Raw genomic sequence first — 13,264 nt, 5'->3', positions numbered from 1 at the left:
TAAATTTTAAAATTTAGAAAACTACAAAGACCTTGGGCATATTTTAACCTAAAAAAACAGCATGTCATAACTTTCTTTATTTGGTTCTTTTAACTGAACAACAATGTCTGCCAAGGGTGAAAACCGGACCGTAAGTCAAACAAATCAGCACGGTTTCCCGACAAGACAATGTAAAGGACCGGCGTTTGATGTTAAAACTGGGACCATGTATCCCGGAGCAACGGTGAACGATTGAACTCGAGTATAGAGAGGAGCAGAGCTACCATAACCAGATGGTACAAAATATGCACCATTTATAAACACATCCTTTGAAGATTGCCATTTCCAGTTTTGCCAATTTGTTGCTTCTCTTTTCGTAACTTGCTTGGAACTACGATTATCGGGCGCTACGAAGTAGTTCCCTTCGCTGAAAATGGTCGGATTTGCACTACCACCGATGGCGTACATCTTCCATTCGTCGTATTTGTTGTTAGCAACATGTGCATAGCCTATCCTGACCCTGTCACGGCCCGGAAATATGTAAACATGAGATCGATATATCGCGGTTACAGTTAGAGACTAATATGCCTGTTTCGTTTACCTCGGCATCCTCTCGATAAGACCCTCACCGAAATGGTTAAAAACTAATGTCACTTTCATGACTTTGTCCGCAATGAACTTGTCATTGTGTCCTAATAACATTACCTGCAACCCGTTGGAACATAATTAATTGGCTAAAAGTACAATAAAACGATACCATATAATGAAATATTAGTAAAAAGACCTCTTCAATTTCTCTTAATTTCAGTATTGAGCAAATTAGTCTCTCTCTAAAAAATCAGAATAATTTAATCTCAGTCAATTTCAAAAGTGAACAACTAAAGACAATTAATCATGTGTTAACGTTATTTTATCAATTTTGCATAAATCTGATTGGTATGATAACAACCTTAGCTCTCATAAGTTACACATTCTATCAATTTGATTATGATTTAACAAATTTAGCCCAAATATTTTGTAAATATATAAATGTTAAGGCTAAATTTGTTGATTTTTAATAACCAATACCAAATTAACAAAATATGTAAACATCAAAGGCTTAATTTGTTATTATACTAATTAAAATTATGCACAATTGACAAGAGACATTAATGTCGCAATTAATTATCCTTAATTGCTTATTTTCAAAATTGTCACGAATTAAGTTACTCCAAATTTTTTGAGAGGGACTAATTTACTCAATTTTTTAATCGAGAGAGATTGGGGAGGTCTTTTTACCTGAAATATTTATAAGCTTTAATGCTCGACTTTATCGTGTTGAGTGAAATAATTATTAGAGATTGTGACGCTAGTTGAAGCATGAATCACGTCGATAAGACCATCCTTAGCCCGTGCGAGATAACAATGATCGATCCAAATGTTTGAAGACGCAAAAACGTTGATTGCATCCCCATCAGACCCTCCGCGCATCCCTACATGTGTCGGGGAACTCCTAACCCGACCGGCCATCCCGGGCTTACAATCATGAATGCTAATACCATGTATTATAACATTGGTAACACCTTGAATTGTTATGCAAGGTCCATATGCAATCTCAACTTTAGCCCCTCTACCATCAATGGTCTTAAAACTATTCACTATCAATTCGTTTTTCAGCTTGATGACCATATCTCGAGCGAAAATGATCCAAAGAGGAACGGATTGAATAACACCATAACGAAGCGTGCCGGGTTTAGGGTTGACGGGATCGTCGTAAGGGCTCGTAACGACATAAATCGCTCCGTATTTCCCTCCTAGAGTTGCTTTACCGTAGCCGACCACACAATCGGCCAAGGCTTTGCGATTGATGGCCCAATCGGACTTGGTTCGCCAGCAAGAGTCTATTACATTCATGGGTTTCTTAGGGACATTGTATGCAAGTGGTTTAGAGGTGTAATAACCTGCTAGTGAATGAGGAAAATTTGAGAAAATTAATGAAAGCAATACAAGACATGAAAGGGAAGCCATGGCTTAATTTTGTTCGTAAATTTGGCCACACAATTGAATCTTATAGGAGAGTTGAGTACTGAGTAGGTGGCAAACACGACCTAATGACTATATATATATATATTTTATTTAAGCTTTGTTTGGTAAGTTATTATTCATTACTATACAAACATGGTTGCACGAGCCTAAGCTCGTTGACTTTTTTGTATAGTCAATGATGATAAAATTTTCTTTTGATTAGTTTCTAGAATTAGGAAAACATTGGCAAAAATTATATGTTTTTATTGATGTGAAACATCCTACAAATCAGTTCTGGGATTTTATAAAATACTTTTAGAGTTAGTAGACTATTAAACACATTGTGTCTCGTTGAATACTTGTATAAGTGAATTGTCGAAGAAACATAAAAAATTGCAGTTGATGATGTTTGAACACGTACCTTAAATGAGGCATGAGTACACGTATAATACCACTTGGACTAATTCCATGCTCTCCCATTGACATATAAACTATATAGGTCAGGGATTCGAGCCCTCTCATCCCTAAGTTCTATAGTTTGTCATAACCTTGTCTATTCAAGTACTCGATAAGGCATGCTGAGTTGCTGACTCCTTGTGGTCTCTTCAAGTGTGATAGAGTTGGGAGATAAAGCTCTCACCAAAGATAATATTGGACTAGCCAAAGTGGTAGTATATTTAGACTCACGTCTCATTTAAGGCATGGGTTCAAATCTCACTAATTGTAAACTTTTCAATTTGTTTGATGATTCGTCTATTCAAACATTCTTATTTTGTGAACCTATCATCACTTTAGGGGCGGTAGAGTCAGGAGACAACTTTAATTAGAGACAATATCAGACATGTTGAAGAATTTGCCAATTTCAGGCTGATGGCACTTCACAGGCTTCTTTCGAAAAAGTCGAACCCTCAACAATCTTCTTTGGGTATTGCTAAAGAACTAATACACTCTCAAGGTTTTGTCCTCACCTCTAAACAGTCTAAGCACTTTCTTAGGCTGTTGCAGAGCACTTCATAGCTCATTTGCCATCAATAACCCATATAACTATATAATTCCCATAGAATATCACCAATCAGAAATAACCTCAAACAAGTCTTTTGATATTGTCTCGTATGAGGAGTTCAAGTGTGTGCCAAAGCCACCTAAAACAATCTCATATTTGTATTTGGTGAGATTTGATCATGTTATCGATCTTTCAAAAAAAAGTCTTCAAAGTATTGTCCCACTCTATTAAGCCTCTATAAATAGAACCAGATACTCGAACTTCCATAAAATTGAGAGAAAACCACAACTAAGCAAGGGTGAAGCCAGAAAAAATTAGAAGCGAGAAAATTAAGTCTTAAAAGAGATAAAATATAATTTGTTTATATCCTAGCTTTGCCACAACAAGCAAGACCGAAGACAAAAAAAAAAATGTTGTAGGGTTCACTGACTTTATTTACTTCTCCCGAAAGACTCAGCCATAAAAACAACAACAATTTCAACTATAATTTAAAATTTTTAAATTAAAAAAGAAGGTAGAAAGATTTAAAATCTCAAAATTTACCAGATTGTCAACATATTTCGGGCTTTTTGGATCAACCAAGTGCTCAATCGTGCAAGAAACCATGATTTGCAGATCACGAGGAGACGTCAAAGGAAACCAACCCCTCCACCCAACGCCGCCGTGCCTCTCAAGAGGCGCATGGCGGCTGCTCCACAGAACTTGCTTCGACACCACTCTGTACGCCGTTCATTCACAATAAAAGACACCGTTGATAATTCAAATAAAGCAAACATCGTAAAAATCGGTGAGCGAAAGCAATAATTGGGAAGAAATATTAGTGCAGTAGATCGCGGCGTTAAATTTATTTTAATATTTATACATTTCTATAACTAATTGAATTTGAATTCAATTCTAAATTTATTAGTCAATTACTAATCCAAACAGGAATATTCTTGTGGAGATTCTAATAGAAAAGGGCAATATTGCCATTTCATTAATAATTTTTTTTGGAACCCTAACTAATTATCAACCTATAAATAGAGGCCTCCAAATGTACAACTCTATTGGTTTTTTATGTGAGAAGGGATTAGATCTCTCAATGGAAGGGAAGATGATGAGTTTTTAGGGAAGCTGTTATAAGGTAAGTTCTCTTCATCTGATCTCTCTTTTAGAAGATTTAATTTGTATGATTTACAAGTTTTTATATTGTTTTTGTTTTTTGTTTTACTTTTTTGGTCTTTTAGATTCATATATTTTCATCATCAATTCTTATTTTTAAAATTTTACAATTTCTTTTTGAATCTACAAAGAAAAAAGTAAGATATCCTTATGTTGTGGGGAAATTTTATTAAGGATTTTTTTGGGGTGTTTGTGATGAACACTTTGTTTGAATGCTAATGGAGTAGGTTTTAATATTTTAGATTTTAGATTTAGATCTAATATGAAATTTTGTCCATTCATTTATTTTGTTTATTGATTGATTGTTGATTGGGTTTGCTTATTACTTTGAATGCATTATAAATTCTTAGTGTTTATAGGATTTATCTTTGCATTTTACCCATCAATCAAAATTCTTTTGGAGAACATCAAAATTATTTTAAACTTTTTTATTTATGTTTCAAATATATGAAACTAATTTTTTAATAATTTACATGTCTTTGATTGAAAATGAAAAACAAATCAACTAATTTAAATAGTTAATAATGTTATTAGGAAGTTGAATCTTTTGCTTGCTATTTTTGTCTCTATATTTGGCTATTCATGTATTCATGTTTTTTGTTGTTGTATTTTTTTAAATTTTGTTTTAATTATTTTTTTAAACAGAGGTTGGACATCTTTATTTAAGCAATACGAATTTATTGTTTATAAATTTTAACATATTTGTGTATACATACCGTGTTTTATATCGAATTTTTTGTCTAGCCATGGATATTGAAAGGTGTGATAAAAGAGAGCCCTTTTTCTTTTTAGATGGAACTTCATCACTTGAAACAATTAAAATAAAATTGTTTTGTACTTTTATTTTTTCTGAAACTAGTAGCCATGGATGTCTAGATAAATGGTTAGTCATGAAATGTACTTAATTTTTATGAGTAAGATTTAAACTTTCAACCAAATGGTTGAGGGATGAGGTGAACAACCACTACACCAGATCTCATGTTTAATTTTTATTCAGTTATATGCACTGGCTTGATCTAGAAAATTTTTGTTTGGGGTTGGAATTAAATTGTATACTATTAAAATAGTAAAAATGTAATTTTACTATTTTAATAGTTTATATTTTTATAATTTTTGAAGGATTAAATCATTTTTTTATTTTTGGGTTTGGGTGTCAAAAAGGAAAATTTTTCAATTTTGGCCCTACAAGCGCTTTGGCCCTGCCATTGCTTATATGACTTTCTTTCCAGCCAAAAAGGAAGTAAATCTTTTACATGAAGACGTGTTTTTTAACTAAGGTTTTACTCACTTCTGATTTCAAATTTAAGTTTGTACTAATTATTTTTTATATATGATAAATTATTTTAAAACTTAGGTAAAAATTAAGCTTTTCCTCGCTTTAATACATTAATGCTATGTCTGCTTATTAGCGCAAGTAAAACTTAGAAAAATAATATTAAAGTAAAAAAAATAATTCATTACCAATTTGAATTAGTTTATTGTTGACTTATGTATTAAGAAATTTTGAAAAAAAATAATACTTAGGTTTGTTATTTTTTATATAATGTTTAGAATTACCCATAGTCTCGCATTAGTGCACTCGAACTCATATTTCCTGCATTGACAATAATGCTCATACCAATCGAACTAAGACAAAATTGGCAAATGTAGCATAACCAACTTATAAATATTTTTTTGTGATTGCTCATCTTAATAGATTTAGCAATTCGTGTATTCATATTTCATTTCGTATTTTTTAGTGTCAAGTATATTCTTACCAAGTTTTGAAATTGCACGAATTCTTATTGTATTTATAATTTTTTTTCATGTTTTGTGTAATCGTTTCATATTGACCATGTATTAACAGGTCTACGAAGAATTTATAAGATGGAATAGTAAAAATGATTGGCATCTATTGTAAGCAAGTTCAGCTGTGTGTTCCAAAAGTTGCATACAAATAGGTCAAGTTAAACTCCGGGGAAAAGAAAAGAAATTCTCAGCTCGGATAGTCTTTAACAATTGTCCGAGCAAATACAAAAAGGTCGGTTCCATGGTTGCAGTTGTCGAAGCTGGCTTCAGTTTGGAGTTGATATCAGTTCAGATAATTCTTTAACAGCTCGTTCTACTGCATAAATAATCATCTTCCTAATCTGTTTACACGAAACCGTTTGCAAGTAAGGTTTTGCAGGAAATAAATAAGTCGAAACATCAACGAAAGGATGTGCCTACCTCAAGTTTGTCTTCTCTGGCTCTATGGTTCTTGGGTAGTTTCCGGAACTCCTCTGTTAAACGGAGGCATTCCTGGATATTCTCTGGAGAAACAAAGTCCAAGGCGACTTTTGTGCATGACTGGAAAACATAACTATGAGAGACCATAAACATGTGTTCCACAACATGGAACGATAATGCATGTATTAATTAAATACCTTCAGGTTTCTAACTTGGTGCGGACATCCAGCCGGAATAAAAACAGCCTCTCCGAGATTTTGCTCAAACGTCCATGGTTCAACTCCTAGGAATCACGCGCATAATTGCATGAGGAAAAAGACGAAAAAACACGGTATAGGCAAAGTTTTTACATTAGACAACAATATGTCATTCTTTGTACTAACCATATTTCTCCTTTAGTCTCCTTTTGTGCTCCGCAGTTAGGTAAAATGATTGGTCATGAATCGGATGGATTACCTGATCATAAACACAGCCATCAAGAACGTTGAGTGACTACCACTTAAAGGAGTTTTTCTTTCAATGCAGATGGCCAAAGGGTTTAGCATTGTTACGATTTAAAAAAAGTGCTTTTACCCAGTAAGCTTCTCGATTTAATTCTAAAAGTGCTCCCCCATGGCTTACCTTTTCAACTGGGGAGCAATAGGTATGCCTGAATTCTGTGTAGTGCTCTCTCAAATAAGCTTCTAGTTTAGGAACATCCTCCCTCCTAAAAATGTCCCACAGTGCACCACCTATGTCCTTTCTGCTGGTCAAGGGTTCCGGAAGTGAAGCTCCTCTAAACTCACCACTGGAAACATATAGTATATTATCACCCCAATTGGTGGCTTCCGATTCATCAAAGCCTTTTTTAAGTCGCTCTCTTTCTAAACTTTCCTTTTCATCCTGTGCCTTGTGTTTCATTTTCAACTTCTCCATTGCGGCAAGCTGCTCATCGCTTAAGGCTACCTCTGAAGTATGTGTCAAAATATTTACCTTCACCAATTGATAGTTAAAGGCAAAAGGTTAGTAGATGTTGTAATAAAGTAGCAGCATGATATAGAAAACCAATGGGTAAATTACAGTAGAGGTCACTCAGTTATGGTTTTCTTTTCTTCTTTGGTAACCAAATTAGAGAAAATTACAAAATGATTACTTAACTGTTCAGTTTTTTTTTATCACCAGCTAATTAATGTAAAAATAAAAATATCAAAAAATCAGATGACAAAAAACGCAAAATTGAATAGTATTATTTTGTAGTTTTCCATGATTGAGAGACAAAAAAAGAAATTTATTAATAGTTGGGTGATTACTAATGTATTACACCTAAAATCAATACAGTGTACCCCAGTCCCAACATGTTGCACCCTCGTATTAGACGACATCGTTGTATATGTAGTAAGTATAATCATCTAGGCTACAAGAATTTTTGGCGAATTAAGGCGTACCGCATCTGATAGATCACAGTGAAGCTTTGTAACAGAGTCCCCTCTTCCAAGCTCTTCAGCAACCCCATAAGCAATATATGTTTTTGGGCCCAAGTCTGGTTTCAGAACACAGTTTGGCAGCTTCACAGCAAGGTTAAGGATACCAGACCTAGGATCACAGTATTCTTGAAATGGCAACATGCTTATGAACTCGTCGCAATGCCGAGGCAAGAGATCTTCAAACTTATCAGATGGTGGCCAGTCTTTCAACTTTAGCATCTCTGGCCATAAGTTATTATATGCTCTCCCTTCTGTGTAGCCTTTGAAAAATTGTCGAGTATTAATCTCCACCTCACAGCCAGCTAGGCAATCAATAGCCTTAACTTCAGGCATCTCCAACCTTTTACATAAAGCACGCCACATTACCATCGGTTCCCAGCTTAAACCGGATGAATTTGCTAGAGTATTCTTAACTATAACCGGTTCACCTTTAGCCCATCGGGTTTGAAAGTGACGAAAGCCTTCGTCAAGATTATCAGTTGAAGTTGAAGAATATAAGCCATTGTCAATCTGTCCTTCTCCAGAAGTATTATCCCCATTTAATGTCTTTAGCCATTGTCTAATTCTGCAGTTGCTCAATATTTCCCATGCCTTTGTGTCCAAATTTGAAATCCACCCCATTGGTAGGATACGTTTAAGCTCCAATCTGCAATCACTGCAACCGCCTATTTCCTTAGGAGGACAAGTAATACTTCCGTCATTATTGGCTTCCCACTGAATTGAGGGCCCGGGCTGTTTCTCAACTTTTTCTTGAAGATAAGATTCTGGTAAAGGGTCTTCACCATGCATATAATCCCAACCTCTGTCCCTGTATCCATAAGGAACATCATCGCGGATAGAAAGGATTCCTTCCCGAATTTCTTTACAACAACTAAGACAGAGTTCATATGAACATTTTGGGCAGCTACGATGAAGGTCGAAGATTGAAGTTGCACAGTGGTCACTGTTCCAATTTTAGAAAGACGGTCAATGATAACTTATGAATAACAGATACAATCACATGATAAATTGTATGCCTATGTAGAGAGGAAATGCTTACCAATAGATACGTTCATCGGCATAACAAAGTGTTTGTTGTATTTCAACTTCAGAAGGCAGTAATCCTATATAAAGAACCATTTGTCAGGAACTATTTGAATCTTCACATGCATGAAAAGTTCAAAAAAAATAATAGAAAAAAAGGTACCTTGTATGTTAGCGTCAACCTCTGTCTCTTTCTTTTGCATTATGCAAATTTGTTTCATGAAGGGAAGCATTGACTCAATCAAGTGTTGCAAATGCTTAATCTTTTCCTCATCTGTTATGTCTCTCTTTGATGTCTGTAGAATAGACAAAAAGAAAATTATTTGGTGAAAGTTCCATTGATTTTTCATGGTCCCATGCTAGTGAAAAAATGTCATTGTTATCTTGGTTAATACATGTTTATCATATTAATTAATAGATAGTTTATCTAAAAGAATAAACCTTAATCCAGTACATAATTCAATTTCCAGTCACTTGAGGAGAAAAGCAGACCTTAATTAACCCACTGGATTGTAAACAGATACTGCAGTTGCAATTCCCGCAACAAAATGGGCATTGCTTTGCAATTTCTACTATTGGTATATTCGGATACCTATAATAACCACAGCAGAAAAGAAAATTGAGCAAGACTTAAAGATTATTAATAATAGAAGTTCAAGATCATGTTGAAAATGTTACCATTGTTTTATACAAACAGTGCAATACACTTTCTCTTTACATTTCAAGCATGGAACAACAGCTTTTCTTCCAGTCATACACTGATGACACTTGAAATTTTTTCTCTTGTCCTGAAAGAAGCAAGATCCCTCGATTTTCTGAGCAGCAACAAATATGAAATAGAATAATCTCCATTTGAAGGATAACAAAAAGAATAAACAAAACGAAGAGGATATATCAGTTGCAGAACTAAAAATAAATTCAATACCTTAACATTTTTCTTTGTGCTTGTATCATTGCCGCTTCTTTCAGCCATTGCACTGTCCAAATTTTTGCCTTTGCTCCTCCCTTTAATGTTTATAGAAAGATCACAGTTTTTCTTCTTAGTCTCCCAAGGACTTCTTTTGGTTATCGCACTGTCCAGATTTCTATGTTTGCTCCGTGCTTTAGTGTTCATAAAAAGATCGCAGTTTTCCTTCTTAGTCTCCTGAGGGCTTCTTTCAGTCATAGCACTGTCCAAATTCGCTTTAATATTCATAGAAAGATTGCAATTTTCCTTTTTAGTCTCCTGAGGGTTTCTTTCGATCATTGCATCCTTCTTAGTCTCCCGAGGGCTTCTTTCGATCATTGCATCCTTCTTAGTCTCCCGAGGGCTTCTTTCATTCATATCACTGTCCAAATTCCTGTGCTTGCTCTGCGCTTTAATGTTCATAAAAAGATCACAGTTTTCCTTAGTCTCCTGAGGGATACTTTCAGTCATCGCATTCTCCTCACACTCCTGAGGGCTTCTTTCTGTCATCGCACCAACCAAGTTTCTGCCTTTGCTCTGCACTTTAACGTTCATAAAACGATCGCAGTTTTCCTTCTTAGTCTCTTCAGGGCTTCTTTCAGTCATTGCATCCTTATTCTCCTGAGGGATTCTTTCAGTCATCGCACCGTCCAAATTTCTACGTTTGCTCCGCTTTTTAATGTTCATAAACACAGTAGCCTCCTCATCCCATTCATCTAACACATCTTCCTCCACAGAAGTAGTCATCTTGTCTATTCCAATCCGATGCCTCTTAGGAACTTTCTCATCCTCTAAAAATTCAATCTCTTTGCTTAGCTTTCGTTTCTTTGACGGATTCTTGTTTCTGCTTCCGGTCAAAAACTGTCCTGAACTGCCCTTCCTTTTCTTTCTGCCAGCATTCCTTTTCCTTGTAACATGCCATGAAAAGCCTACCTGCATACCATGACCGGTACGATCGTTCGACAGTTCTCCCTCGGCAACCATGTCCGCCATTCTCACTGCAAAGATTATACAAATATTCATGCTTTGTAACAACTAATGCTAATCAAACGTCAAAAAATTGTAATTTTTCATATTTTCTAGTAATAACCTTGTACAAAAAAAATCTAAAATCCTCGGTAGTATTATATAAGCAAGCAACAAACTCAACAAACTTTAGTCATGGATCCAGTGTGATTATCAAAGCCAAAGCTCATACATTATCTAAAGATTAAACTCATAACAAAAATATATATATATTTTTAAAACGCTAAAATCAATCAATGATCCTTCGAAATAAAACAAAATCCGAAACTAAAACCACCTACATTTACTCAGATTAACCTAATTATATTCATTAAAAAAGAAAACATTACCATACAAAAAACTAATGAAAATTCGATTATCAAGAAATTCATTCATTTACCGCGGCGAAATCTTATCGAGGCGGCAAAGCATTACAAAGAACAACAAAAATTTTAAAGCAAATAATAAAAAAGATAACACCAAAACAAAGCATAATTGAGGTTTCTTAAACGAAAATAAACACACACAAAAAAATCATACAAGAGTTGAAGAGTCTGAGACCGACCTGATAAAAGAAAAAACACGTACCGATTATTGAGATTTAAACAATGGTGGATTATAGGGCGTAGAATTGATAGTTTTTCCCTTATTTATTTAGTTTTACAAATGTAAATAAATATGATGAATCTCTTGATTCTCTTCGAAGATAACGAGAGAACGAGAGAAATTGGAATTGCCAGAGAAGAAACGGGGGACTAGCTTCAGCGACTAGTATTTCAAATCTGTTTCCGTGTAGGTTTATGTAGCGTGTGCTTATATATACTATTAATTTTTTTAATAAATATATTTTTATTATTTAATTAGGAGTGTTTTTTTTTATGTATATTTATATATATAATTAATAAAATAATCTATGATAAGATTTAAACTTATAATATTATCATTCATAATCTTTAAATTTTTTATATACAATTTTAATAAATATATTTTACATAAATTGTTACGTGATAAAAATAATTTAATATAGGCTAAATTATGCTAACAATCACCCAACTACTAGTGTAGTTTACGGTTTAATATACCGTTTGATGGATGAGATTCTGAGACAAGACCATAGCAAAGTCGGTTAGAGTTCTTGTTTATTTTGTTTTGTTTTGGGATAATATAATTTTTGACATTTAAACTTGACAATTAATTTCACTTTGGTATTTATATATTTTTTCTTCACTTTGACGCTTAAACTTATTTTGATCATTGCAAAATATGAAAGTTTGATGATGAGACTCTTTAAGATTCTGCAATTTCATTACTTGAAAATTTAAAAAAAAATGTATAAATTTTCAAGTAATAATGTGGTAAAGCTTCAGAGTGTCACATTTAATATTTTAATAATTGAATCAATGGTTGAACAGATCTAACCACCACTTCAATAGGTTGAACTGACAAACGAACAATATTTAAATAATTAGTATAAATTCATAAAAGATTTATTAAACTGGTTCAACCTGTTCAATTGTTGATTTTTGTCTCAAATTTTTTTTTTTTATTTTTACTAATTTCAAACAGTTTCCAAATCAATCAATTCAACCCCTTTGTTTAGACCGTAATATCGATCAGTCCACGATTCATTTGACCTGATCTTATTCCGGTAACACTAATCACATTACCAAATCCCTATAGAATCCAAATTCATGGATCAGAATGGATTTAGTTGTCGAAATCAATGTCTCATTATATTTATATAGATGAAAGTTAATATATGTATAATTTTTATGGAAATTGTTGTTGTTGCAATAATTTAAAACATCATGGTTTAAATAAATTTAAGCGTTTAATATCTTCTATATTAAGGATCGAATATTTTATCTAATTTAGATATTGTATGTATAAAAAAGAACATATACGCTTACATATAATATCTTAAAAGATTAGGTATCAATATAAATACAAAGTCATTATACCATTCATTTTGAAGTTAAAGTTAGTATGGATTCGAGCCATTTAATTTGTTGGTCGATTTTTCAGATCAGATCATTTCGGATTCTGATCATTTTGAGCTTTACTTGGATAAGATTGATTCAAATTTAAAAATTTCGAAATCATTTTAAGTTTTGATTATTTCGGGCTTAAGTCATTTAATTTATCAATCGATTTTCTGAGCCAAACCATTCTATGCTCAAGTAATTTGGGATTACATGCTCGAGTCATTTTAAGTACAAATTATTTACAAATTATTTTAGAAATAAATATCAAAACTACACATGAATTTTGATCCAATGTGCAATTTAATATATAAACTTTAATTTTGTGCGATTCTATACACGAAATTTTGATTTGATTCAATTTTCATAAATCAAGAACAACATTATCGTTGCCATTTTATGTGGATATATCGCATACGCAAACAATTATATTAATTGATATGAAAATAAATATATTTATTCATTTCTTTAAACGTGCACAATTGAATCA

At 33.4% G+C, this 13,264-nt stretch overlaps 2 protein-coding genes across 3 annotated transcripts; both read right to left on the bottom strand.

The window, feature by feature from the left end:
• Positions 1-62: 62 nt before the first annotated feature.
• On the bottom strand, positions 63-3,854 carry LOC105776894 (probable pectate lyase 16). Of its 2 annotated transcripts, none has more exons than XM_012599844.2 (4): positions 3,530-3,854; positions 1,288-1,922; positions 581-684; positions 63-499 (listed from the first exon to the last, which is right to left on the bottom strand). In XM_012599844.2, exons 2-4 carry the CDS (start codon positions 1,870-1,872, stop codon positions 145-147), a joined length of 1,044 nt encoding a protein of 347 aa, XP_012455298.1. In that variant the 5' UTR covers positions 1,873-1,922; positions 3,530-3,854; the 3' UTR covers positions 63-144. The 2 variants fall into 2 exon arrangements, with proteins under 2 accessions (XP_012455298.1, XP_012455297.1); XM_012599843.2 differs by having other exon boundaries at positions 1,288-1,919.
• Positions 3,855-5,993: 2,139 nt separating this feature from the next.
• LOC105776893 (lysine-specific demethylase JMJ29) lies at positions 5,994-10,780 on the bottom strand. The gene is made up of 10 exons (XM_052621983.1): positions 9,767-10,780; positions 9,520-9,656; positions 9,334-9,433; positions 9,005-9,200; positions 8,858-8,921; positions 7,780-8,761; positions 6,977-7,327; positions 6,739-6,811; positions 6,553-6,638; positions 5,994-6,475 (listed from the first exon to the last, which is right to left on the bottom strand). Exons 1-10 carry the CDS (start codon positions 10,778-10,780, stop codon positions 6,335-6,337), a joined length of 3,144 nt encoding a protein of 1,047 aa, XP_052477943.1. The 3' UTR covers positions 5,994-6,334.
• Positions 10,781-13,264: the final 2,484 nt, after the last annotated feature.

The sequence above is a fragment of the Gossypium raimondii genome, chromosome 10 (genome assembly GCF_025698545.1).
Source record: "Gossypium raimondii isolate GPD5lz chromosome 10, ASM2569854v1, whole genome shotgun sequence".
Taxonomy (NCBI): domain Eukaryota; kingdom Viridiplantae; phylum Streptophyta; class Magnoliopsida; order Malvales; family Malvaceae; genus Gossypium; species Gossypium raimondii.
Note: the sequence above shows the minus strand (reverse complement) of the source record. Positions and strands in the feature narration are given on the sequence as shown.

Excerpts from the sequence above, each read along its gene's own strand:
- LOC105776894 (XM_012599844.2), bottom strand. The coding sequence starts at position 1,872 with ATGAATGTAATAGACTCTTGCTGGCGAACCAAGTCCGATTGGGCCATC. Across the intron at positions 685-1,287 it reads ATTTCACTCAACACGATAAA|GTAATGTTATTAGGACACAA; the intron begins GTCGAGCATTAA and ends AACGGGTTGCAG. Across the intron at positions 500-580 it reads CTTATCGAGAGGATGCCGAG|GGTCAGGATAGGCTATGCAC; the intron begins GTAAACGAAACA and ends GGGCCGTGACAG.
- LOC105776893 (XM_052621983.1), bottom strand. The coding sequence starts at position 10,780 with ATGGCGGACATGGTTGCCGAGGGAGAACTGTCGAACGATCGTACCGGT. Across the intron at positions 9,657-9,766 it reads GCACAAAGAAAAATGTTAAG|AAAATCGAGGGATCTTGCTT; the intron begins GTATTGAATTTA and ends GTTGCTGCTCAG. Across the intron at positions 6,639-6,738 it reads GAGACTAAAGGAGAAATATG|GAGTTGAACCATGGACGTTT; the intron begins GTTAGTACAAAG and ends CGTGATTCCTAG.